Source organism: Dama dama, chromosome 19 (genome assembly GCF_033118175.1).
Source record: "Dama dama isolate Ldn47 chromosome 19, ASM3311817v1, whole genome shotgun sequence".
Lineage (NCBI taxonomy): Eukaryota > Metazoa > Chordata > Mammalia > Artiodactyla > Cervidae > Dama > Dama dama.
The window spans coordinates 46,838,165-46,865,040 of NC_083699.1; the positions used below are offsets into that span (position 1 = coordinate 46,838,165).

Genomic DNA, 26,876 nt, shown 5'->3' on the forward strand with positions numbered 1-26,876 from the left:
AATTTGAAGCAAAAAATATCCCATCTATCTTATAATCTGAAATCCAAGGCAGTCACTTCCTCCATGGAGCCTGTTTTTTGGCCCAAATCTTAGGGAACAGCTCCCTTTTCCATCCTGCCAAAGCCTCCTGGTTTTGCCTGTTACATCATCTGACCCAAGCCACCCTGAAGGGGAGTAAGCTACAGAAGTGTCTGTCCACCTCCCTGGGCTATGAGACCCTGGAGGGCAGTGACCGCATAGACCCCCAGGGATGGAGAGGGTGAAAAAAGCAAGCTTTGTCATGTTCCTCCCTGGCTGGGGACCACCCCTCCTACCTCTGCTTCAGGGCCATGAGTAAGGGCTCTTCCTTTGAGTCCTGTCCTCCAGACAGAAAGAGAGACCAATCTCAGTGTAGAAGGATCTATTTCAATGCAGTATCAGGGTCCAATCAGGGAAGCAGACAACTCTGAGTGGGTGTATTAGTGAGGGTTTTCCTGAGAAACAAACCAACAGGCTGTGTGTGGATGGCAAGAGAGAGGGAAACAAAAAGAGATTGATTTTGAGAAGCTGGCTCACACATTTGTAGAGACTTGGCAAGTCCAAAATCTAGGTTAATCTGGCAAGGTAGAGACCTGGGGAAGAGTTGCAGTTCAAGCCCAGAGGTGGTCTGTCCACAGAGTTCCTTCTCCTTCTGAAGATGTCTGTCTTTTTCTACTAAGGCCTTCATTTGGTTGGATGGGGCCCACCCACATTGCGGAGGTAATTTGCTTTACTCAAAGTCCACCAATTTAAATGCTAACCTCATTCAAAAACAATTTCACAGAGACATTCAGGATAATGTTTGACCAAATATATGGGCTCTGCGGTCTAGCCAGATTGACACATAAAATTAATCATTGCAGTTCACTCCTTGTCAACCTGGCACCCATACATGTCTCCTTAGACAATACTAATTCTCCAAATAAAAACAATAACAAGGTCATAATTCAACCTTCATGATACAACTATCCTGTATACAACTAAAAATGCACTAACTGTTTCCCAAAACAGGATGCAAAGTCCTGGGGTGATAGTCACTGTTATTGATGTCCCACAACTTAATACTATGATGTGAGGTTAACAATAGTATGATATATAATACAGAGTCAAAACCAAAGTCAAAGTTAAACATATTATGTTCCACCAGTGGTCCGCAAACTTTTGGGCACCAGGGACTGAAAGGTTTTGTGGAAGACAATTTTTCCACGGATGGGGGTTGGGGGGATGGTTTCAGGATGATTCAAGTTCATTACATTTATTGTGCACTTTATTTCTATTATTATTACATCAGCTCCACCTCAGATCATCAGGCATTAGATCCCAAAGGTTAGTGATCCCTGTGTTACATGATAAGGGGATAAGAGAGGAAAGAAAGATAACACACACATATTCATAACAAAATGAAGAAATACTCATAACAGTTATAGTCCTTGTTCTGTAACTGGTCACATGGTTGTAGCTGGTATTTTTAATTACCTTTTCCACTGCCCATTCCACATTCCCTTTGCCCTCAGCACGTCTTTACCTGGTGAAATGAAAAAGGGAAAGTGTTAGTCATTCAGTTGTGTCTGACTCTTTGTGACCCCATGGACTGTAGCCTGCCAGGCTCCTCAGTCCATGGAACTCTCCAGGCAAGAGTACTGGAGTGGGAAGCCATTTCCTACTCCAGGGGATTTTCCCGACTCAGGGATGGAACCCAGATCTCTTGCGTTGTGGGGTGACCCAAACTTTCATTTATGAAGAGTCTAGACCATTAGTAGTGCTGCCTGAATTCAACAGCTTTACTTTGCATTGACTTTAGTTATAAGTTATGGTAATACTAAGACGCCATGACGGAATCCCCTATATTGCAGACGTACTCTTCTTCACCTGATTGTGATGTCTAAGAGGTAACTTTTGGTCTCACCTTCTTGCAGCTGACCCTGTCCAAAGCCATCTTACAGTCTTTCTCAGGTCCTGGTTCTGGGCCACACTCAGGGCACTTTCTGGATATTTCTCACTCTGTTCAGACCAGTTCCTGTGCTCATTCATGCCCACACACCCCTGGTGGGGAGAGCTCACTATGCAGTCAGCTGGAGCTGCCCTTTGGCACCTTTTTTCTTATTCATCCCTAGGCAGCAGCATCCACCCATGACCCTCCACTTGTCAGAGGGCCAAACTTACAGACATTTTAAGCTTAAAGCAAACAGTTATAAAAATGAACTTTGGCTTATTCAATGACAAACACAAAACACATCTCAAATCTGAATATTTTATTTTAGCATTAGTTGGCTTTGCTTATCATATGAATGTGAGAATTCCCCTCCCCAGTTAAAGACAAGCATTGGAATAATATACCTGGAAGAGTTTTCCAGGGGGTGTTTATTAGACCCTATCAACTGAGAATTAAGAGAATTCCAGGTGTATTTGGCTTGTAACTTGCCTGGAAAGGATCCTGCTTGCGGATATGGTTGAGGGAGACTTACTCCAGTCTGCCAAGGTGAGCAAATGCTGTGTGTGAAAACTAGCAGCGGAAGGAAAACCTGCAAGTCTTGGGAGGAGCCTGGTGTGAGGGGAGGGGAGGTTGGGGAGAAACAAATAGGCCTTTGGAAAGAGGTGCTGGCAACCCCAAAATGGAAGGCCTCAACTTGGTAATTTAATTTCCCTTTTGAAATGGTAGGCTCTGGCCTAGAAGCAATAAACAGAAAATATAAATAATACACATTCATTGGGGGAGGGGGGAAATGAAAAGATATTAATAAAATAAGCATATGGTTTTCTATTGTGGTTTTAAAAATAATTTGTTGTAACATATTAACTATTCTTTAAAAAATAGAATTTGAAGTTCAGAAAATTAAATCAGATTTAAGGGTTGAGAATTTGTTCCATATTTTTGTCTTTCAAAGTTTATATGATCAGTTAGGACCTATAATTTCTTTTCCTAGTTGAGGGCATGAGATCTTGGCATCTGTATTGTACTCACTGAAAGATATCTCAGTGGAACAAAGCAATTCCAGTTTCTGTTAAGATTACTCACAAAACAATGTCCAACTGGTTACAAAAACTTCTGTACTCCAAATGGCTTTATAAACTGGGATTTTTATCCTTTTTTCAAAGCAAGAACCTTAGAAGAGTTGGTGGTGTGCTAAGAGTCTTTTGAGTAGGACAGACTTGTGTGGGCTCTGTCTCTGACACTTTCTAGCTGTGTTGCTGTGGGCAATTATTTGACCTCTTTGGGCCTCAACTTTCTTGGATGGAAAATGGGGATAACCTTGGGTCACTTTTAGGACTGCTGTAGAGATTAAGTGAAATAATGCATACAAAGCACTTGGCATAGTGTTTGGTGTCCAGCGATCAGTCATCAGCTGCTAAGTTGTATTACTGAAGACAAGGACCCCATTATTGTGTTTTAACTGTGTTCCCAGCACAAAGCAGGATGCCTGGGAGCTAAGGGCTCAGTTGAACTAAGCTGCATGAAGGAAGGAGTTTCAAGCAGTGCTGTAGCTTGGGGTAGACAGGCAGAGGGAGAAACACAGTCATTTTTTATTTTCTCATACTTTTCCCTCTTCAAAGATCCCAATTACCTCAAAATAAATTTGGCTAAATTTCCAAACTGTTCCCCCCCCCACCCCACCCCCCACCCCCCGCTGCAATACACACACAAAAAGAAGAGAATGTCTCACAAACCTGTGGCTTAAACAATCATTTTAATTAAATATATTAATTAAATTTTATTTATTTATTTAATGTCAAGAGACAGAAAGGGAGTGGGGATATACCCTTTTTTCCCCCATAAGGTCTAAGCCCTTGTTTTACTTACTTATTCATTCATTGCAGGGAGAAGGTTGGGCCTCCGGTTCTCATCCATAGGTAGAATTCAGTGTTACCATCACGGTAGGATCAGGGCTCTCTTGCACACTAGATTCTGAGCACCACAGCTTTGTTTAGAATAGTACATTGGGTTTTTTCTTTCCTTCACTGTCAATTATAGAGAAAGCTACTCGACACTTCTAAAATTCTGCAGATTAAGGACATGATTTCTAGCCAAAAATAACTTTTTTAAAAAACGAAAATTCAGTTGCATCAAACAAATGAGAGGCCTCCAGGGTCTGGGAGAGTAAATGGTGTTGTGCTGATTCTCTATCGCCCAGGTGAACTCAGCACAGAGCACTGCCCTCCTGGTTTCCTGGAGGGCTCCCAGGTGGCTGGCTAAGGGCAGGGTTTAACCTGCACCATCTAGTGTTGGGGGCTCCTTGTGGCTCAGACGGTAAAGAATCCCTGTGCAATGCCAGAGACCTGGGTTCCATCCCTGGGTCAGGAAGATCCCCTGGAAGAGGGAATGGCTACCCACTCTAGTATTCTTGCCTGGAAAAACTCACAGAGGAGCCTGGTGGGCTACAGTCCATAAGGTCGCAAAGAGTCAGACATGAATAAGCAACTAACACACACACAAACATCTGTTTGTTTTTGGACACTTAACACTGAAGGAAGAGAAGAGCAGGGGCATTCAAAGATGGGGCAGGGCCAGGTCTACCAGAGGAGGGCTGGGGCTTGGGAAGATGAATAACTAGCCTGAGCTGGGATTTAAAAAACTCCTAACTGTGAACATGGAAGCAACTGGGACCTGATAGAGGGACAGAAGCAAACACTGGGGCTCTCTGGGCAGGGAACCCAGACTAAGCCAATGGTTAATCCAAAAGAAGCATCTCAGCCCACCTTTCGGGGTCATTCTCAGCAGACCTTTCCTGAGTATGCTAACAAGGAATCCATTAGGAGGGGGATTTTTGAGGGGGCTTCATCCTGAGAGTCAGGATGCTACCTTTCTATAGACCCTGTCCTGAAGCCTCACCAGAACACTCAACTACACTTAAAAGCCCCTCTTTTAGAAGCCTTACAGGGCCTCTGAGGATTCATTTAGCTTACATACATGTCTCATTTCCCTTCTTGAGGGCTGGGACTAAGGACTGTTTCCTCGCAAACCTAGTTTGATAATTTGCAACAGCAGTCTCTTGATATTGAAATGAGATGAAGTGTGCTAGGTGCCAAAGACCCTGGCCTGAGACCTTATATCTGAGCAGAGGAACTGCTTTCACAGTGGGCGTGGGGCAAAAAGTTGACATAATCTTGGCAACATGCTGTGTTGGGAATGACCTGGGCCCCACCCTGTCTCTGCTTCCATTTTCAACCCCAGAGCTGAAAGTTTCTCCAGTTTGCAGGTCAGCAGTCAGGACCTCCCTTGGAAGGAGGGAAAAGGTGTAAGGTGGAGCTGAGAATGGCTTTGTTCAACCCTATCCTAGATCCCGCCCATCAGCTGGTCTGTCTTTTGGGAGTCTGATACTTCCTGCCTGCCTCCAAGAGCTTATTAACAGTCAGATGGTAAACTGTCTGCCCGCAATGTGGGAGACCTGGGTTCTATCCCTGGGTCGGGAAGATCCCCTGGAGAAGGAAATGGCAGTCCACTCCAGTATTCTTGCCTGGAAAATTCCATGGACAAAGGAGCCTGATAGGGCTACAGTCCATGGGTCGCAGAGTCGGACACTGTTATAGCCATGCTTTCCAGGAAACAAACTCACTCAGAAGGACAATGCAGATAGTGGAGTGCAGTTTATTACACTGGCGGGCCCAAGGCAGAGTCTCCTCTTAGCCAAGGGCCCCGACCAGCATTTGTGAAAATCTTTTATACCCTATGTGTACGTGTCCAAACCCACCAGCCCAAATCCCTTGAGGCTTACAAAGGAAGGGTAAATACAGTCACAATAACCCCATCATTCATGTGTTATGTGTTCAGTTAATAATCAATAAGCCTGTGGTTACATTCCGATAGATACTGTCCGGAGGCAGGGGTGATTAGTGTCTGTTTTCTCTTAGGCAATGAGTAACCTGGATGTGATCTTCAAGATTCCCCTGCCCAGATGGGGTCTTATCCTTCCATTGTCATTCCCACAGGCAGTAAGCACAGAGTTCAGAGTCCATTGGAGAGGCGGCTAGGCACAATCAGCACGGACAGGCCTGAGATGGAGTCCAGGCCCTATGAATTCCTTCTTCAACACGACTGAGCGACTTCACTTATAGTTGATTTACAATATTCTGTTAGTATCTACTGTACAGCAAAGTGATTCAGCTGTACATATATATTCTTTTTAAAAATATTTCTTTGGCTGCATTGGATCTTAGTTGCAGCACACAGGATCTCTGCTGCATCATGAGGGATCTTTTGCTGCTGTGCATGGACTCTCTAGTTGTGGTGCGTGGGCTCAATAGCTGACACATGGGCTTAGTTGCTCGGTGGCATGTGGGATCTTACCTCCCTGACCAGGGATTGAACCAGGGTCCCCTGCATTGCAAGGTGGATTCTTAACCACCACTGGACCACCAGGAAAGTGGTTACAGTCTTTTTCATATTCTTTTCCATTACAGTTTATCACAGGATATTGAATTTAGTTCCCTGTTGAGATGCCTCTTTTGCACTAACCATTGGCTTAGTCTGGGATCCACCCCCACGTCCCTGCCCCCACCAAAACAGATTCTGAACAAGAATTTATATCAGGTAGTTTATTTGGGGAATGAATCCCAAGGAACAGGACTGGAGGACTGGTAAGAGTCAAACAGTTAAGGCAGGAAAGAAAAAGGCAATCCAAGGGTGGACTACTGAGCTGATTAAGTTGGACACTACCACCGGCAGCCAGGGTTCTGTCATCTTAGGTGTTGTACAAAATGTACCTCGTAACCGCCCACGTAAGAGTGGAACATTTCTCCACTAGCTTCTGTTCACTTTGGTCAGAGGTTGTCCAAGGACGTGTTAATTCCTTTGTACTTCCAGGTTTATGTCAGAATGGGCTGTGGCTTCTTGCAGGGGTCCAGACTGCAGTGACAGAGAGGCCCTGAGATATCAAGTACAGCTGAAGCAAGGTCTTCTCAGGTTACATCTGTATGTAGCAGGCTGCCACAGCAAAGCTGGAATAAAAAGATGGGCTGGGAAGGTGTGAGGTCAGCCACAAATGGAATCAGATAGACACGTCAATTGTCCTGCCTTCCATAAATAGAACTTCATTTCCATAAATCCTCAGTCCAAAGGTAGGAAGGAAGTCTGTTTTTCCTGGGTGGAAATATTAACTCTTTAGTCAACTGCTTTTGAAGCAATGAATAACCCTCAAAGTATAACCTGGTGTCCCAGCGTAGCGATCTAGGTTATGGCAGTGGCATGCTGTACCAGTGACTATTCTAAAAAACACCATCGAAGCAAGCTTGAGTCTGTTTATGAAACGGGTACAGAAAAACAAGGCTACCCTACCTTCACCTTTCACCGGGTCCTCAAAGCTCTACCTGCCAGGAGCTGGAGATAAAGAAGACACAGACTCAGCCCTCAAGAAGCTCACATAAGGTGGAGCTGAGAGGTTTCTTTAAAGCACCACAGGGCCCTCACTTCCTTCCTGTTTTCATCTGCCTGGTCCCTTTCCAATCAGTTCTCCGTAATTTGACCTAAACATAGGTCTGCCACTAATTTGCCAAGACAGCTTCCTTCTCCTCCGTTGGTTTCTCCTCCAGGAAACTTGGCAGGGAAGCTTGACTTGTGGAGATCAGCCTCCGGCGTTCCTTTGTTGAAACTCTGGGAAGCTGTGCTATTCGTAAATCTTTTTTTTTTTTATCCATTGGAATAACAAAATTTTAAATTAACTTCATCTGATCAAAAGACAAACTTTAAAACCAACCCACCAACCCACCAACCCACCTACCCCAATGAGCTCCAGAGACAGTAAATAGGCCTAGGTCCTGGAAGGCGCCTCAATCTCACCAGGTTTCCTCACTTCCTGGGGCGGCACCTTCACCTCCCTACCCATACCCCCCGGGTGGTCTTTCCCCGCTCGCTCCAGAACCAGGATGGCGGTGGAGATCTGAGCGAGGTTTAGGGCTAAAGGACGGTCAGCAAGGGGTTAATCCCGGGATAGGCGCCTAAAGAATAGAGTTATCCTCCGCGGGAAGGGGGCTGTGCCTGACGCCCCAGGACAAAGGCGGCGCGGCGCGGCGCGCTCCCCGCCCTGGCAACGCCCGCCGTCGGGCTCCGCCCCGCGCAGCCCTGAGGCTGAGCCACTGTCTGGAGGCGCACCCCGGCTACTGAGGGTGGAGGCCGCAGGAGCGAGAGCGGGTAAGGGGCTTCGAGAAGGAAAAGGCGGTAGCGCCCCCACTAGGTGGTACGGGACGCGAGCACGGGTGCCTGCGAAGCGCCAGGTTATAGCGAACGCACCAGCTGAGCCCTCTGTAACTGGAGCCCCCGCGCCAGTTTGTTTTGGGGTAAGAGGAGGGGTCCGCACCTCTGCAGCTCGGGGGTGACGAGCGGGCTCCCCTAAATCGGCGTGATGCTAGGCTTGGTTTGGATTTGCGCTGCTCTTAAGCCGGGTCGCGGGGATGCCGGTGGAGAAGGGGCACCACATCCTGTAGGCTGGGCCCTGCGAACGCGGCCGGGGTAAAGGTGTAAAAAGATGTATCGATCTCGTCCAGACCTGCCTCAACCCTAGGTAATCGTCCTCCTCCGCCCTCCCGGCCTGAAGGTTATTATTCGGAATAGTGTGCTCCGTAGGAGGAGACCCAGGTTGACCATGTGGCGCTGAGTCTCCCAAGTGAAACCCTCAGCACTTATTCTTCTTTGCCGCCGCATTTAACAGAAGGCGAGCGCAGCCACAAGATGGGAAGAAACCGGTCCAAGGTCACATGGTAGTCGGAGACCGAGCCAGGACCGAAGCCAGTAGAACTGCTTTCTAGCCCGAGCCCCCGCATCTCTCCCGGCCTGCCCCGCATCCCTCGTCCTCCTTCCACGTCCTCCACCAGGCTCTGTTCTCGGGGACTTGCTGGGGGTGGGAGTGCTTCCTCCCTTCCCGCGGCGCCCTCGGGAAGGATGCTGGACAGCAGTCGGGCCGCCGGTCCAGCTTCCTCGAGCACGAGCTGAGCCGGCTGTTGCTGGAGGACCGCACAGGCCGCAGGACCGAGGGAGGAGGACCAAGCAAGGTGGAGGCGCCGCGGGAGCCGGCGGGAGATGCTGGCGTGGTGGTGGGCCCAGGCGGGGCAAGGCCGGGAGCCTCAGCAGCCTGCTGGCGCCGGCACAGCGCAGCTGGGTCTGGGCGGTGCCGTCTCAGCCAGTGGGAGCGCGGCTTGGGCCGAGCCCCCTCGGCTGCTCGCCTCTGGTAGGCGGGAAGGTGCGGCAGCCCTGCGATTGGCCGAGCTGCCCCGGACGCGCGGCCAGAGCGCGCGCAGCGAGTTGGCGCCTGCGCGTCTCTGGCGTCCCACGCTCTCCCAGCGCGCTGGGGCTCGTCTGAGACAGGGCTCAGGGCGGTCTGCGCGCCTCGGGGCCGCGCCCGGCTGGGGGAGGGTATTCTGCCGCGCGCCACGTTAAGCGCCGTTGATCTCTGCGTGTTTTTTTCCAACCCGTCTGCCAAAGTGTGCCCCAAGTCAGCTGATGTAAAGTCACCTTCTAACCCTGCGAGAGGCTGCAGAGGCAAACATTTAGTTACGGTGGGCTTCCGACTGCCAGGATCCTTTATGACGCATCAAATATCTTCCTTTCTACCAGAGCATTGGAGCCCCGCCCTGTACAGGGCATATACTCTTGGCGGGCGAGGAAGCTGGCCTTTGAAATGTGTGTAGCTCTAGTATTCTCTCAATACACATTTAAAGAGTGGCTGCTTCCTGTCAGACACCAGAGTAGTCATTTTGGAGGAACCTGAGATCAATGAAACAAGACGTAGGTCCTATTTGTGGGGCAGTCACAGGCCAGGTTGAGACTGGTGATCAGATGTGGGCTGTGAATGGTTATAAACAGAGATACCTTTAAAGCTACCCAGCCTAGGTTAAGTGCAGTTTCAGAGACGCATAAGGAAAGAGTGAACTGCAAATATGGATGAAATTGATTTTTGATTTAGGGGATCAGGAAAGGTTTCTTGAAGGAGGTTATTTGAATCAGGGCTTGATGGTTGAAGGAGACCTCAGATTAGGTGTAGGATGAGCAAGGCAGGAAAATTGGAAAGTACAGGCTTATTGAGAGATGATGTAGTAAATGGTATGAGTAGATGAGAAAAGCATAGTTGGAGATAGAATTTGGAGGGGCCTGGTGAGGACTAGAGTGTCGGGCTTGTACATTCTGATTTGAAATGTGGTAAACACTTCTGAATAGGATGCTCCTTAAACTATCAGTTGTACTAATGCCTTTTTTTTACATCTGCACGAAAAAATCTTGGAAATATCTTTGATTCTTCCTTCTTTCATATCCTACATTTAATTTGTCAGTAAATCACAGTGGGCTTTCCGTTCAAAACACAGCCAGACTTTGACCTCGTCTAATTGGCTCCGTGGTTTCCACCAGCATAGTTTCCTCCATGGCAGCCCTTTATATATATATCTCCAGGGAGTACCTCTTCACATTTTGCTGGAATTGTGCAGTACACAAACTGCATGGCTATTTGTGGTCCTGGATTATCGCCATAGCTTCTAAATGGTCTCTCTGCTTCTGCCCTTGTCCATCCTCAGTCTATCCTTAACCCAGTGAGAGTTATCATGTTAAAATATAAACCCAATATGGTATTCCTCTGCTGCAGACTCTCTTGAAGCATTCAAATATCTTGTGCCTACTGTGTACCGGTCTGACTTGAATTTGGTAGACAAGCCCTGTTCTCCTAGGGATGGAATGCCTGCTTAATCTGATGGTTGTAATTATGGCCATTTTGACAGCTCTGGTAGCACTTTCTTTTGGGGAAGGACAGATGTTTCCTTGACAGATGTGAAGAGGGAGAGGCTCATGTTCCTGTTATGATTACGAGGTCTGCAGTGTGGCATTCTCAGAATATCAGGCAAGCTTAAGAATTGATGATAGTGTCTGCAGAAAGAACCTGTTTTCAGCATGTTTTCACCAATATTGTTTTGGCTGCAACTGATTTTAAGCATGCTTAAATCAACACAGAGAGTAAGGACATCACCTGCCTTACAGAGCTGAAGACTGGAGGGCAGCCTAGTCTCAGGACTGCCCCCAGGAGGCTCTATTAGTTTTTTTTCTCTCTTCACTTCCATCTCTGTTTCTATCTACATGTGTGCCTGACTTTTCTCTCCTTGCAGATTGGCTTTCTCCATCTCTTACTTTCTGGCTTCAGGCTCAATGTCACATAGCTGCCTATCTGCCTTCTCCAGCTCCAGCAGTCAGGTCACATGTCTGTGCCCCACGAGGCTGATTTGCATGCTTTCACAGTGCCAGGAAACAGAATAATGGGTTCATCTAGGGTCAGGTGTCTCTCCCTGATATAGTCTTCATGGCCAGAGAGTGGGGGGTGGGGTGGTCCTCACTGCACAACTACAGTATCAGAGGCTAAACACTGGAAACAATAGGCAAGTCTGGAAGGACAGGGATCAGGTGAGCAAGATGGACACCCAAAATTTGGCCACTGCAGAGAGTGTGATGTATTCTCTGAGAAGAATTGGCCACCACCTAAGTCTAATCAGGTGACTAGAATTTGTTGGACTAATCCAAGTGTCTGTGTTAGGTTTGCCTTTGCTGAACTGAGCGTTAAAGTTAAATCCTTGGCTTTTATTGAAGGTCTCTGTTAAAGGCAGCTATATAAAAGTCACTTCTCCATTTATGATAAAATGATAGGGAGAACATAATCTATAATATCGTTTAGTGTTCCTTCAGGCTTTTGTTCCTGAATAGTTATCTCTCTAAGGAATAATAGGCATCTTTTTAAAATAAGGGCTTTAAAACTTGTCATGTTTCCTTTTTGCCTGACGTCAAGGAAACCCCCATTAACTGTGTAGTTAACATGCGTAGCTGAGCTGAGCTGAAATCTTCAGGCAAGATTACATTAAAAGTGATCAGAAGGAAAATAGCCAAAGGATAATAGACACTTGTCTGGTGAGATCTCAAACTCTGATTCCCACAGTGGCCAGGCAGTTAACAGAGGTGATATGGGTAGGCTTAAAATAGTAAGTACAAACTTTTTGTATTGAGTTCAAGCATAACATAGCTGCCTTCTTACATTGCCTTTTAAAACATCAGGCTGGCCAAACAAAATAGCCAAATAGAGTATGTTAGAAACTGGCTGCTGGTTGTCAGACCTTGGAGTCTCACACCACTTACTGACTTTGAGCGCCTCAGTGTGGAGTCCTTGCATAGGATGGTTCTTTGCTTAAACCCAGCTTGCCCTCCCCAGTGAAACAGGACCTCCCCCTCCCATTTATTAGTACCAGGGTGCATCCAGACCTCATGTCTGGAAGTTCCCTGAGTTCCAGAACTCTGGGTTCTCTTTTCTGCCTAAGTATTGCTTCCTGAATTCCTGTTTGTTGCTGACGCCCTGCCTTTTCTGAGGATGTCAGTACCGGGAATGTTTGCCACTTGCAGGAGACACCTTGACCCTGAGCACAGGAGGGCAACCAGCTGTGTCTTCTGCAAGATCCTCTTGTCAGAATGTAGCAAGTGAGCCCAGCATCAAGACAAGGATGCACGCAGGTGTTTTTTGTTTTTTTGAGACGGTATGCTTTCCATGGGTTACACATGGGTTTTGCACTGACAGTGGAAAGGAGGTACCCTTGAGAGTAGACCTAAGTGTTCTCAGAAAAGTTTCCCCCAGATTCCAGAATACTTGACCATTTTTATTTTACAGCTGTATTTTATTTTATAAATTTGGTTACCCTGGAACAGCTAACGAATTCAAAGCTAAAGAGATGGTCTCTACCCCCAACAGGGGCTCTGCCTGTCCCCTTGCAGCACCTCCCTCCTACAGCCATTTCTGTTTCCAAACCAAAAGGCAAATGAGTGGCATCTCAAGTTTGAGAAGCTAGTATTTACAGAGGCTAAAGCCCAGCACAAGACACTAAGATGACAAACCACCCTGGAGAGTGTGCAGCAATTTCACTGCCTGTAGCATTGTGTTTGGAATGAAAATAGGAACATATTTAAGAAATGTAAAAGTCCAGAAGAAAAAAGATCTAAAATTCTAGTATTTTGTATATAAGACTACAGTGTTAATAGTGCATTATTAAAGGGGCTGAGTTTTTATGGACTTTAGGCTGTTTTGATGCCAGCACTTTTAGATGTGGCTGACTTGAAGGAAAATAAAGTTGAAAAGCAGCCCTTTATTTGGAGATGACATTGAGGCATTCTCTGCCACAGGCATTGAGCAGAAGGGATGGAAAGGGCTTGAATTATAAACAACTGGATTTAAAATTACCCAGTGGCGGTGACCTCAGACTCCAGTCCTGGCGGGAGGAGGTGGAGATGTGTTTGCTCAGCCAGCTGCTCAGTACTTGGGAGGCGGGTAGGGGCACCCCCATAAAGAATCTGAGCCCATCATGGGCCTGTGCCTTCCATGAAGGGCTAGTCTGTGGGTGTATGGCGGGGTGGGCTTCAAGCCCACAGTGCACCCCCACTCAGCACAGACTCACTGAGTGCCTCCTTCGTGTCGGGTTTCTTCCAGGCACGGGGCATTCAGTGGTGACCAAGATGGACCAGGCGTCTGGCCTCACTGAGCTTATGAGCTGGAAGGGAGAGATCAAGTAACGAAACAAGAGAATGTTGGATTGAAGAGTGATCTTACGGAGAGCAATCCCTGTGTGCTGCATGGGGGGTTGGGGCAGCCTCTCTGAAGTCAGAAGGGTGAGAAGGACCCAGTCATCCAGTGTGAGGCAAGGCAAAGTCCAGGGCCTCGAGGCGAGAAAGAGCTTGGCGTGTGTTCAGGTCAGCGTGGCGGCAGCACAGCGTGTGCAGGGGAGGGAATATCGAATAGGAAGGGAGGCAGAGGCAGACTCCAGAAGGCGTGGGAAGGAGGGAGGTTTCTAGGCCAGGGAGTCACACAATCTGACTGGTGTTAGAAAGATCTTTCTGGCTGCAATGCTGAGACTGCTGTGTGGCAAATAAGGGCAGGAGTGGAAGCAAGAGCCTACTGCACAGTCTGGAAGGATCACACAAGACAAAAAGCCCCATGTTTTGCTCTTCCAAGGATTAAACAGGTGGAACACCTCCACCTGCCTCCTACAGTGAACATTGTGGGAGTCGGCCAGTCAATGAGCTTATTTCAGACCTAGAACCAGGTGGCTGGTTATCAGATTAGGGTGGCAGCAAGAAGGCAGGGGAGGAGCTGCATCTCAGGCAGAGCCTTGTTACTGATAAGGGCAGTCTAACCCAACACAGGCAGGTGTGCCAAGAGACTAGGACAGTTCACCAGGAAAAGGGCAACAGCTCCCCTGAATGTGACTGCTTGGCTCAATTCCCTCCCCACCTCCTTTTCCTTCCCTTAGGCCAGGAGGGGTCACTAGAGGGGAATTAAGCAGAACATGCGGGTAACTAGTGCACACGCTGATCAACAGTTCATAATGCCCAACTAGTCACTTTGGCTGAGTAGACTAAAGGTGACACCAGGGATACATGGTCTTGTTGCAGCAAGATTGACTTAACCTGAAAAGGGAGTGGTAGGGTGGTGGAAGAGACTCTGTGCGTTTTTTAATTTAGATTAATTAGAGCATGTCTCATTTTGTAGCTCTAGTCTCCATGCTGTGATGAGTTTGGGATGCATTCAGTCCCAGAGCTGGACCCTGTGTGTGGTGAGGTGGGGAGAGAGGTGGAGAGCTGAATCAAATGGTATGTGGCCCCGGGCTGGAGAAACTGCCTGTGGGGTCACGTGGACAAATTGAGTTGGATGTTTTGCTAGGTATGGGGAACACAGACTAGAGAATGGGACTCATGGAGTTGGACTCGCCGAGGGCTCAGTTCCCCAAGTGCCCCGCTGGTTGCTGCACAGTCTGTTTTGAGGGTCGCTGATCTGGCCCCATCTCCGCATGCTACAAGTGGGTGATGATTCATCCAGGGTTGCCCCATGAGTTTGTACACAGCCAGAGGCAGAACCCAGGTTCCTAGATGTTTCAGCCATCTGACTCTTTCTATCAGATGAGGCTATAGCTTGAGAGGAGGGTGGCAGGCAGGGACTGTCTGGTGCCATAACTGGACCTGGGGGGAACAGAGCCCAATTTGACTTTTACAACCTGGAAGGAAAATGGCCACTCCTGCCCAAAGCCCTGAAGGCAACAGGCAATGAGGGTGCTTTTTGTGTTTCAGAAGCCACCAGGAGGAGCCTGACCATTCTGCCTTTTGTGGCCACAATGCTGACAGCTCGCCTCTCCAGACCCCTGTCACAGCTCCCAAGGAAAACCCTGAATTTATATGATAGAGAAAATGGAACAAGGTAAGAAAATGAAGGGTGGAGGGAGCCTTGATGGTTACACTTTCTGGGTAAAGCAGAGCTCTTCACACATAATAATGTCTGACTCTCAAAGGTGTCTCAGTACCCACCGTCTACCAGCAAAGGACACGCAGACACCTTCCAGACACCTGGAAGACAGACACCTTCCCACAGGGCACACAAAGCATAGAATATCTTTCATCAGATTTTTTTTTATTTTAAAATAACTCTATATTTGTACAAAGTTGCAAAAATAGTACAAAAATATTCCGTATCCCCTTTGCCTAACTTCCCCAAATGTTAATGTCTTACAGAACCATAGTGCATTCATAAAAACCAGGAAATTACCACTGATATCATACTATTAACTAAAGACTTGATTCAGATTTCATCAGATAGCTCACGAATGCAGCTTTTCCTAGTCTAGGATACAAACCAGGATTCCCATTGGATTTAGTTGTTATGTCCCCTTACTCTTCTCCTATTGAAAGGTTGCTGCTGCAAGACGTGTGTTATGCCAGGATTCATGACCTCCAGAGGAGAGGATTTTGATCCAGGATCAGAGATGAGGTTTGACTACTTGGAGCTTTTTGTGTAGCAAAGTTTTATTAAAGTATAACAGAGATAGGGAAAGCTTCTGACAGACATAAGAAGGGAACAGAAAGAGTGCCCCATTGCTAGTTTTTAGCAAGGTGTTTTATGTCTGTTAGAAAGCTATTATCAGGTAACAGAGACACTTAAAGGCTGAGGGAGTTTCACCAGGCCCCTCCCGCAGTATGCAGTGTGAGATAGGATCGAACAAGGTGTGTCATCCCCGGCCTTGAAACAGTTGACATGAATACTGATTTGTTGAGCCATTATCAGTCCAAGGTTTGAGAAAAGAAAAAAAAAAAGGTTAGTCTTAGGCAGAACCAGTTTCGACAACAGAGAAGGATAAAAAAAGTCTGCCACTTGCAGTTTATTTCCTTCTGCCTCTTGGGGACCTCTGGCCTTCCTACCTGTTACCCACTCACTATCGGGGTTAGTTCCTCAGTCTTTGTCATTCATGACCTTGATACCCTGGAAGAAAATGTCTCTCAATGTGGGTTGTGTGCTGTCCTCATGTTAGGATTCACCTAGATACCAGTCCTTTTAACATCTCACTCGTGAAACCAGTCAACTAAAACGTCACAAGACTTCACTGAATTGTGTGATTTAGAGAAAGCATTGAGTTGGCCAAAAAAAAAAAATTATTGCAGACTGACTTGTTGCCAGATTTTCTCTAACCTACTTCCCCATATTCAAATATATCCAGTCAAAGTTGGGGGTTGTATTACACCGGGTATAATATGTGTATATATTACACCTGGGTGCATTATACCAGGCGCTACTGCTCATACCCAGCTGTCAGTGGCAAATTTGGGTTTTTCTGTAACAGCTCACAACAAACTCTAACAAACTTTTTTACCAACTCAATACAAATTAAACAAGCAACTCTTCTTTGAGAGCTTCTGGAAATTGCCTTTTCCAAGAGGATTTCATGTGCTCTGCTACCTCATTTTCTTCTTTTGCAGCCAGAGCGAGGGAAAAATAATGCCTTTTTCTTTCTTTTATACTTGAGAGGAGTGAAATCAAGTGGCAGTTTAAATTCAGAGTCCCAGCAACTAGAAAATGGATGGTTATTTTCCATGCCAACATGTGCTCTCTGGTGAAGTAGAAATTTGCCATTGACAGCTGGATATGAGCAGTAGCACCTGGTATAATACACCCATATATATGATATGTATGATACACTTGGTGTAATAAAACCCCCAACTTTGAATGGATATAGTTGAATATCGGGAAGTGAGAAAATCTGGTGACAAGTCAGTTTGAAATAATTATTTTCTTGCTGTGACTTTTTGTAACTTTCTAAAATATCAACTAGTACAGAGGGATGGCAGAGGACAAGCACAGTTCTGCCAGGGACACCTTGTCCTTTTTGTACAGCAAATCCTGGGATTATGGTAAAATAGTGATTATTTAGATAAGGTCATTTAACTAGTTTTGGATGTAGTAACCTTACCATTCTACTCACTTGTGACCAGTGTCCTCACCAGAGGCTGTGTCAGAGAAAGCCAAGTAGGGGCCAGGGCTTACATTCTTCCTCCCTAACCACCCCCAACCCCCACACCCCCGTAATAAGGCACCCTCCCTGCCTGAGGAGGGGGTGGAGGAGTGTCAGAGGACATCTAGTGGAGAAAGAGAATCAGGACTTCCTCCACCTCTCAGCAGTAACCCATACACCACCGCCCCCCTCATACAATGGGGAGCAGCAATGAGACACTCTATCTCCTCACAGTCAGGAAGGTGTTGGTGGAGACCCAGTGGGGAGCCAGAACTCCCATCCGTATCCAGTGGTAACTCTTTCCAATTTATTTTATGAAGCTGGTATTACTCTGATTCCAAAACCAGACAAAGACCATACAAAACATAGAACTACAGACCAATACCCCTCACGAATATAGATGCAAAATTCTTAAAATGTTAGCCAATAGAATTAGGCAGTATATTAGAAGAATTATAAACCAGGAAAAAGTGGATTTGTTTCAGGGATGCAAAGATGGTTCACACTGAAAATCAATTAATGTAATCCACCAAATTGAAAGTCAAAGAAGAACAATCATATGAATCTATCAGTGCAGAAAAAACAAAATTTAATACTCATTTATGATTAAGAACTCTCAGAAAGATTGGCGTAGAAGGAAACTTCCTGAACTTGACAAAGAGCATCTCTAAGAACCCTTGCAGCTAGCATTGTATTAATAGTTTCTGGTGAAAGACTGAATACTTTCCCCCTAAGATGAGCAGCAAGGTAACTGATTCACCATAGTGCAGAAAGGAAGTACAGTAAAGCAAGAAAAGTAAATAAAAGTGATACAGATTGTAAAAGAAGAAATAAAACTGTCCCTAATTTGCAGATTATATGATTGACTACATAGAAAATCCCTAGGAATCCACAAAGCACTCCTAGAACTAATAAGTGAATTCAGCAGGACACAGAATGCGTGATAAAACACATGAATCAGTCTTTTTCTATATCCTAGCAATGAGCTTGTGGATATAGAAATCTAAAACAATACCATTCATAAGTGCTCAAAGGAATGAGTTACTTTAAAAAAAAAATGAGTTACTTAGATATAAATATAACAAATTATACACGATTTGTACATTGAAAGCTATGTAATGCTGATGAAAGAAATCAAAGATCTAAATAAATGGAGACCCACACTATGTTTAGAAATTGAAAGGCTCAAAAGAATAAAGACATTGATTTTCCCCAAACTGATACACAAGTTTGGCATAATTTCTATCAAAGTTTCAGTCGGATTTTTAGAAAGGCAAGATTATTCTAAAACTTATATGAAAAGGTAAAGAAAATAGAATAGTAAAAACCATTTTGAAAAAGAAAAATAAGGGGGGAGTGCATGGTTCAATGAAACAGAATCCAGAAATAGACCCACATGGATTTGCTCAACTAGAATTTGACGAAGATCAGTTCAAAGAATTTGCACAATCAGTTCAATGGAGGAAGGATAACATTTTCAAAAAATGATACTGGAGCATGGATATTCACAGGCAAAGGCTTACCAACTTTGACTTAAGTTTCACATTTTATACAAAAGTTAACTCACAGTGGATCATGGATTTAAATTGTAAAATAAAACTATAAAACTTTAGAAAAAAGATAGGAGAAAATCCTTGGTTTCGGGCATAGGCAAAGAGTTCTGAAACATGACACCAAACATTTGGTCCTTAAAAGGAAAAATTAAATAATCAGAGTCATCAAAATGAAGCACCATTTCTCTTCATAAGATCCTGTTAAGAGAATGAAAAGAGAAGTTATGAGCTAGGAGAAAGTATTTGCATATTACATATGCAACAAAGGACTAGCATCTACAACACATAATGAACTCTGAAAACTCAGTAGTAAAAGAACAATTCAATAAGAATATGCACAAAAGACAGAAAGAGACATTTTATCGAAAGGGATATAATGATGGCAAGTAAGCCATCATTAAGAGATGTTCAACATCATTAGCCATTAGAGAAATACAAATTAAGACCACAATGGATATCTTTACACAGTTACCAACATGGTTAAAATGAAAAATAGTGATACTGCTAAATGCTGGTGAGGATATAGAGAAACTGGATCACTCATATTTTACTGCTTGGAATGTGGAATGCTATAGCCATTCTGGAAAACAGTTTGAAAGTCTGTTAAAAAACTAAACATGCAACTACCATATGACCTAGCAATTGCTCTCCTTGGCATTTACCCAAGAGAAAAACAAATTCACACAAAAGCCTATACAGAAATGTTCCTAGAAACTTTATTTGTAATAGTCCTAAAAACTGGAAGCAACCCAGATGACCTTGGTCCGTGGAATACAATTTAGCAATAAAAAGGAACAAATTATTGAAACGTGACAATCCGATGAATCTCTAGAGAATTATGTTCTGTGAAAATAACCAACCCCAGAATGTTAATGCTGTATGATTCCATTCTTGAAATGACAGAATTACAGAGGTGGAGAACAGATGAACAGGTCAGTAGTTAGAGGATATTGGAATGTGTGGCTATAAAAGAATAATGCAAGGGATCCTTGTGATGGAACTGTTCTGTATTTTCATGGCATGTGTCAATGTCCTGGTGATGATACTGTACTAGAGATGTGCAAAATGCTACCAGTAGGGGTAATTGGGTAAAGGGTACAGGACATCTCTCTATTATTTCTTAACTTTATGTGAATCTAAAATTATTTCAAAATAAAAAACTATCAGGAAGCCACATAAAACCTAAGGATTAAGACCCTGAATTTGTACAAGGCTTTATTAACAAAGGTCTATTGCTGGAAGGCTCTTCCTACACAGTGACAAAAATGGCCACTATGACTGCTAGCCCACTTTCTCCCAGACTAATAACCCTGGAGGAAACAGGCCACCCTCCTCAGTGGTACCAGCAGGTAGTCCTCAGGGGTTTGGGGCGGGAATAGTGGAGTGCTCACTGATGCCTGAGGGTCTGCTGAGTTGCTTCTGTTCTAGAACAAGGGCTTCCCTCATAGCTCAGTTGGTGAAGAATCCACCTGCAGTGCAGGAGACCCTGGTTCAATTCCTGGGTCAGGAAGATCCCCTGGAGAAGACCCACTCCAGTATTCTTCAGCTTCCCTTGTGGCTCAGCTGGTAAAGAATCTGCCTGCAATGAGGGAGACCTGGGTTGGGAAGATTCCCTGGAGAAGGGAAAGGCTACCCACTCCAGTATTCTGGCCTGGAATACAGTCCATGAGGTCGTAAAGAGTCAGACACGACTGAGTGACTTTCACTTTCAGAACAAGGTGTGGTGTGACGGCAGCCTCTGGTCATGGCTTTCTTTCCTCTTTCAGAGGCTCGCTGCTGTTTTACTCTGCCCCCTTCGTCCCTGTTGGCCATCGGACTTACGCTGCTTCAGTGAACCCGGTAAGTGGCAGCCCGGCTACCTGGGAACCAGCCAGGTGAACAGAGGCCTCCTTCTGGGCTCCCAGGCTTTAAGCCACCCTCAGAGCACGGGCTTCCGTGCTTCCAGGGCACTCAGAGCCATCTGTCACTTGCTGAACAACTCCCAACCCCATCAAATGAAGTTGGGGTTAAGAGTTTAGATTCCAAAATCTCTCAGGCCCAGTTTCAGTTCCGGCTTTATCACTAGTGATGTTGGGTATTTTAAAATGTCTGTTTCCTCACTTGAAACACGATGTAATAATCACATTTAGTGTATGGAGATATTGTCAGATTTAACATAACACATGCACAGTGCCTTGCATAAGTACTCAGTACTTGATGAGGAAGATGTCAGTGATAACGGTGATGGTGATGATGATGAATGTAGATAAGGAAACTGAGGCCCAGAAGGGAGATGACTTTCTCAAGCAACAATACTAGTTGGTAGCAGAGTCTGGGTTAGAACCTGTCTCTTCCAAGCATTTCTACCACATCATGGTGCTTCTCCAAACAGAAAAAACAGGTGGGGAGGACCAGGCCTGGCCCACTCAGGAAGCCCTAATTAATTGTTGCTGCCCAGAGGAGGCCTGGTCATTCAGCCCCCAGGATCCTGGATTCCTCACGTGGAGTCTGACCTTTTGAAACAGGTTGGCAGCAAAGCTGTCCTGATCACGGGCTGTGACTCGGGATTCGGGTTCTCCTTGGCCAAGCATCTGCATTCAGAAGGCTTCCTTGTGTTTGCTGGCTGCTTGATGAAGGTAAGAGATGAGTCATTTTCATCATCATTGTTATTTTTTGTAGAGTTTTAAAATCGCAGTCAAATACACATAGCATAAAACGTACCATCTTAACCATTTTTAAATGTATAGTTCAGTGGTATTAAATATATTCACATTATCGTTCAATCATCACCTCCATCATCCTCATAACACTTTTCATCTTGTGAAACTGAAAGTCTACACCTAATATAAACATTAACTGCCATTTTCCCCTCCCCTCCAGCTCCTGGCAATCACTATTACAGTTTCAGTCTTTATGGTTTTGACTACTCTGAGTACCTCATATAAGTGGACTCATGCAATATTTGCCTTTTTGTGACTGGCTTATGTCACCTGGCATAATGTCCTCAAAGTTCATCCATGCTGTAGCATATTACAGAATTACCTTTTTAAGGCTGGGTAATATTCCATTGTATGTATATATCATATTTTGATTATCTGTTCATCTGTTGATGGACACTTGGGTTTCTTCCACATTATTGTAAATAATGCTGCTGTGAACATGGGTGTACAGATATCTCAAGGTCCTGCTTTCAATTCTTTGGGGGTATATACCCACAAGTAGAATTACTAGATCATATGATGAATTTATCCTAAGTTGCCTGAGGAACTGCCATGCTGTTTTCCACAGTGATTGTACTATTTTACATTCCTACCAACAGTGCACAAGCATTCTAATTTCTCTCCGTCCTTACCAATACTTGTCTTCTGTTTGTTTGTTTTTCTGATAATACTCATCCTAAAGGGTGTGAGGTGATACCTCATCATAGTTTTGATTTGCATTTCCCTCACAGTTTTTGACATTGAGCATCTTTTGATGTGCTTATCTTCTTTGGAGAAATGTCTATTTAAGTCCTTTTTTAATGGAATGTTTTTATTGTTGTTGTCTTAGGAGTTCTCTATATATTCTGGATATTAAGTTCTTATCAGATACATGATTTGTAAATATTTTCTGCCACTCTGTGGGTTACCTTTTTATTCTGTGGATATTGTCTTTCGATATACAAAATTTTAAAATTTTTATGAAGTCCAATTTACCTATTTTTAATTTTGTTACCTGCACATTTGGTGTCATATCCAAGAAATCATTGCCAAATTCAGTGTCATGAAATTTTGCCCTATGTTTTCTTCTAAGACTTTTATTGTTTGGGGTCTTACATACGTGTAGGTTTTGATCCATTTTGAATTAATTTTTGTGTATGGTATTAGGTAAGGGTCCAATTTCTTTCTTTTACATGTGGATATCTGGTTTTCCCAGCACCATTTGTTGAAAAGACTGTCCTTTCCCCTTTAAGTGGTCAAGGCACCCTTGTTAAAAATCATTTGACCATATGTATTAGGGTTTATTTATGAGCTGTCTATTTTATTCCATTGATCCATATGTCTGTCCTTATGCCAATACTAGGCTATTTTGTAACTTTGTAGTAATTTTCAAAATCAGTGAGTCTGAGTCCTCCAGTTTTGTTCACTTTTTTGAGATTGTTTTAGCTATTTGGAATCTCTTGGGATTCCCTGTGAATGCTAGGATGGGTTTTTCTATTTCTGTAAAAAACAAAATCATTAAGATTTTGACAGGTATTCAATTAGATCTTAGATTGCTTTGAGTAGTATTGACATTTTAACAATATTAAGTCATCTGATTCATGAACCCAGAATGTGTTTCCATTTATTTCTATTATCTTTCATTTCATTCATAAATGTTTTGTAGTTTTCATAGTGCAAGTCTTTCACCTTCTTGGTTAATTTAATTCCTAAGTATTTTATTCTTTTTTGATGCTATTGTCAATGGAGTTGTTTTTGTAATTTCCTTTTTTTTTTTAATTTTTTTTTTAATTTTTTATTAGTTGGAGGCTAATTGCTTCACAACATTTCAGTGGGTTTTGTCATACATTGATATGAATCAGCCATAGATTTACACGTGTTCCCCATCCCGATCCCCCCTCCCACCTCCCTCTCCACCCGATTCCTCTGGGTCTTCCCAGTGCACCAGGCCGGAGCACTTGTCTCATGCATCCCACCTGGGCTGGTGATCTGTTTCACTATAGATAGTATACATGCTGTTCTTTCGAAACATCCCACCCTCACCTTCTCCCACAGAGTTCAAAAGTCTGTTCTGTACTTCTGTGTCTCTTTTTCTGTTTTGCATATAGGGTTATCGTTACCATCTTTCTAAATTCCATATATATGTGTTAGTATGCTGTAATGTTCTTTATCTTTCTGGCTTACTTCACTGTGTATAATGGGCTCCAGTTTCATCCATCTCATTAGAACTGATTCAAATGAATTCTTTTTAACAGCTGAGTGATATTCCATGGTGTATATGTACCACAGCTTCCTTATCCATTCATCTGCAGATGGGCATCTAGGTTGCTTCCATGTCCTGGCTATTATAAACAGTGCTGCGATGAATGTAATTTCCTTTTTAGGTTGTTCATTGTTTATGTATAGAAATGCACCTGATTTTTGTGTGTTGACTTTTGTCCTGCTACTTTGTTGAATTCATTTTTGAGTTCCAACAGGGTTATATTTTTGTGGAATCTTTAGGGTTTTCTACGTGTAAGATCATGTCATCTGCAAGCAGATAGTTTTATTTCTTCCTTTCCAGTTTGGATATCCTTCATTTCTTTTTCTTGCCTAATTGCTACAACTTCCAGTAATGTAGAATAATATTCAGTAATATTGAACAGAGGTGGTTAGATTGGCCAAAATCAACTGCTGTTTACCATCCACGCATTCTCCTGGAAGTTGCAAGCCTTAACAGATTCTAGATTCTAACAGACAAGTTACATCAGACAGATTCTTCAAGTGCACTGTCTAGGTGAAGAGACAGATTCCTGGTGCTTCCTACTCTGCCATCTTCCCAGAATCTTACTTCAAGCTGTGTATTTAATATCAGTACTGCCCAGAACCTGGGCCAGTGTTTGTGGTTGGTTTTAATTGCTTTGCCAGCAACTGGCTCATCTGTTGCTTAAAACAGCTGATATCTTTTCCATTCTCTTCATTGTCCCTTATTCCTCATAACTTCATTCATTCATTCATTTGTCAAATGCTAATGATATGCCTGACACTTTGTTAGATGCTGAAGAAGAGTAAGACCTGATCCCTGTCCCCAAGGAGCATTGTCCAGTGATGGGACAGTCATGCACAGACACAGCTGGAAGAATTAGAGTGGAGAGTATTCTCAGTGTTGTGCAAAGAATGCTTAATGAGAATACATAGAAGGAAGGGAGTGCTTCCCAGGTGGCGCTAGTGGTTAAGAACCTGCCTGCCCATGTAGGAGATGGAGGAGACGCAAGGAGAGGATTAATTCTGGCGTGACAGAAGGAGTGACATTTGTTCTGGGCCATGGAAAATGAATAATGCTGTCATAAGTGGAGACTAAGAGGAATGACTAGTCAGACAGAAGGAATAACCTAACCATATGCTTGGAAGCATGAGGCTCCACTGGGACTCATAAAGTAGAATTTAGGGGACATGAAAAGAAGCACTGGGACATGAAGTTGCAAAAGTAATTAGGTGACAGTTGTGAAACCATTACTACCATCCATTTTTAGAACATTTCCAACTTTCAAAAATTTCCCTCTTGATTATCTGCACACCTATCCACTCCTCTCTCTAGTCTTAGGTAGCCACTGATTTCTGTCCCTTTAAATTTGCCCTTCTGGACTATTCAAATAAATAGAATCATACAATAAATAGTCTTTTGTGCCAGGTTTATTTTACTTAGCATACTGTGTTTGAGATTCATCCAATTGTAGACTGTATCAGTAGTTCATTTCTTTTTACTACTGATTAGTATTTTAGTGTATGAATATGCTACATTAAGGGCTTCCTGATGGCTCAGCAGATAAAGAATCTGCCTGCAATGCAAGAGACACAGGTTCAGTCCCTGGGTTGGGAAGATCCTCTAGAGATGGAAATGGCAACTCATTCTGGTATTCTTGCCTGGAAAACCCAATGGACAGAGAAGCCTGGCAGGCTACAGTCCAAAGGGTCGCAAAGAGTCAGACACAACTAAACATGCAGGCATGGCATATGCTACATTAAAAATTTTACAAATTGATAAATATTTGGATAAAAGTGTTTGGACTTTTGGCCTTTATGAATAATGTTGCTATGAATGTTCATATACATGTCTCCATGTAGATGTATTTTTACCTGGTTCCTTTTGGTGGAATTTGGACAGCAACATCTGGTATTAGATGCGCTCGTTGCTAATGGGGCATTGCTTCTCCTTGATCGTCTCAATGACCAAAGCTGGAATGTGTATATAATCATACACATTTATATATTCATATACTGTATCTATCTCCTACATACATTTCCTATAAATATTACACACACACACACACAATTTGTAAGGTTGTCCTGACTTATTCCAATTCATCACAGTAGCATTCTTGCTGCTTCCCTCATTACATATTTCTTTCTTCTTTTCCTGTAGTTAGAATGCTGACTCCCAACTATGTGGCTATATATTAACTAATTTAGTCAATTCTACAATACATACACAAATGCTTCAGAATTGCTACATTCATATACTACAAACAGCAAACCTACTAAGTTGTTGTGTCTGTTTGTATCCTGTGAGAAGCAGGTGCCAAAAGAGGATTAGATGTGTTAAGAAATTAATTTAGGAAATGCCTGTGATGGCTAGAGGGAACGGAGCAGAATGAGTCAGGGAAGTCCTTTAGACTGCAGTGCAGGTCTTTGAAAAGAAATTGGAAGGAAGAGGATTAGGTAGGCAGAGCTCAGACTGCAGAATAGTCTGAGAGTCTCAGCTGGGATGATGGGGAGTCCCCAGGCAAAGGTTATTTGTTCGAGGAGACCTGCCTCAGGCAGGAATGGCTCAGTAGCTTCCTGTCATGCTTGATCATTGGCAGAGAGCAGTCTAGGCACACGTGGCCGTGGCCATGGCATTCCTGCCAAAATAGATCTGAAGGTGCAGCAGCATGAGACCCTCTCTTAGCTGCTCCCCAAGAAGGTTATCCTGAAGGGAAGTCTGCGCTGGTCACCACAGTGTAGCCTAAGATTTCTTTAAGTGTTTTTTAATCTGTTGATCAAAGGTATACAAACTACTGTGTTTAAAAGTTACTTGGATTAATTAATATTATTATTAAATTGGAGTAGGAAATGGCAATCCACTCCAGTGTTCTTGCCTGGAAAATCCCACAAAGGAGACTGCCGGACTGCAGTTCATAGGGTCACAAAGAGTCAGACACAACTGAGAGACTGAGCATATGTACATACATTATTATATTATTTATTTGAAAAATAGTTTGATTCATCTATTTGTATTTTGTTCCTCCCTATTCTTCTTGATTTATTTAGTTTTAGAAGATGCAGACATTAACAAGGATCTAAAGCTAAAATAATATAAAAAGGTAAACTCAAAGTA

The 26,876-nt window shown here is 43.9% G+C and overlaps 1 protein-coding gene across 2 annotated transcripts in view; it reads left to right on the plus strand.

Annotated features, from left to right (window-relative positions):
- The first annotated feature begins 8,029 nt into the window (after positions 1 to 8,029).
- Positions 8,030 to 26,876, plus strand: part of BDH1 (3-hydroxybutyrate dehydrogenase 1) — a 37,547-nt gene continuing 18,700 nt past the window's right edge. Inside the window, exons 1-4 of one of the 2 annotated variants that reach the window (XM_061166867.1) lie at positions 8,030 to 8,140; positions 15,080 to 15,206; positions 20,609 to 20,681; positions 21,347 to 21,457. In XM_061166867.1, coding sequence (XP_061022850.1) covers positions 15,124 to 15,206; positions 20,609 to 20,681; positions 21,347 to 21,457 — 267 coding nt within the window. In that variant the 5' untranslated portion in view covers positions 8,030 to 8,140; positions 15,080 to 15,123. Of the gene's footprint in view, positions 8,287 to 15,079; positions 15,207 to 20,608; positions 20,682 to 21,346; positions 21,458 to 26,876 lie in introns of both variants that reach the window. The other variant, XM_061166868.1, reaches the window with a different exon arrangement.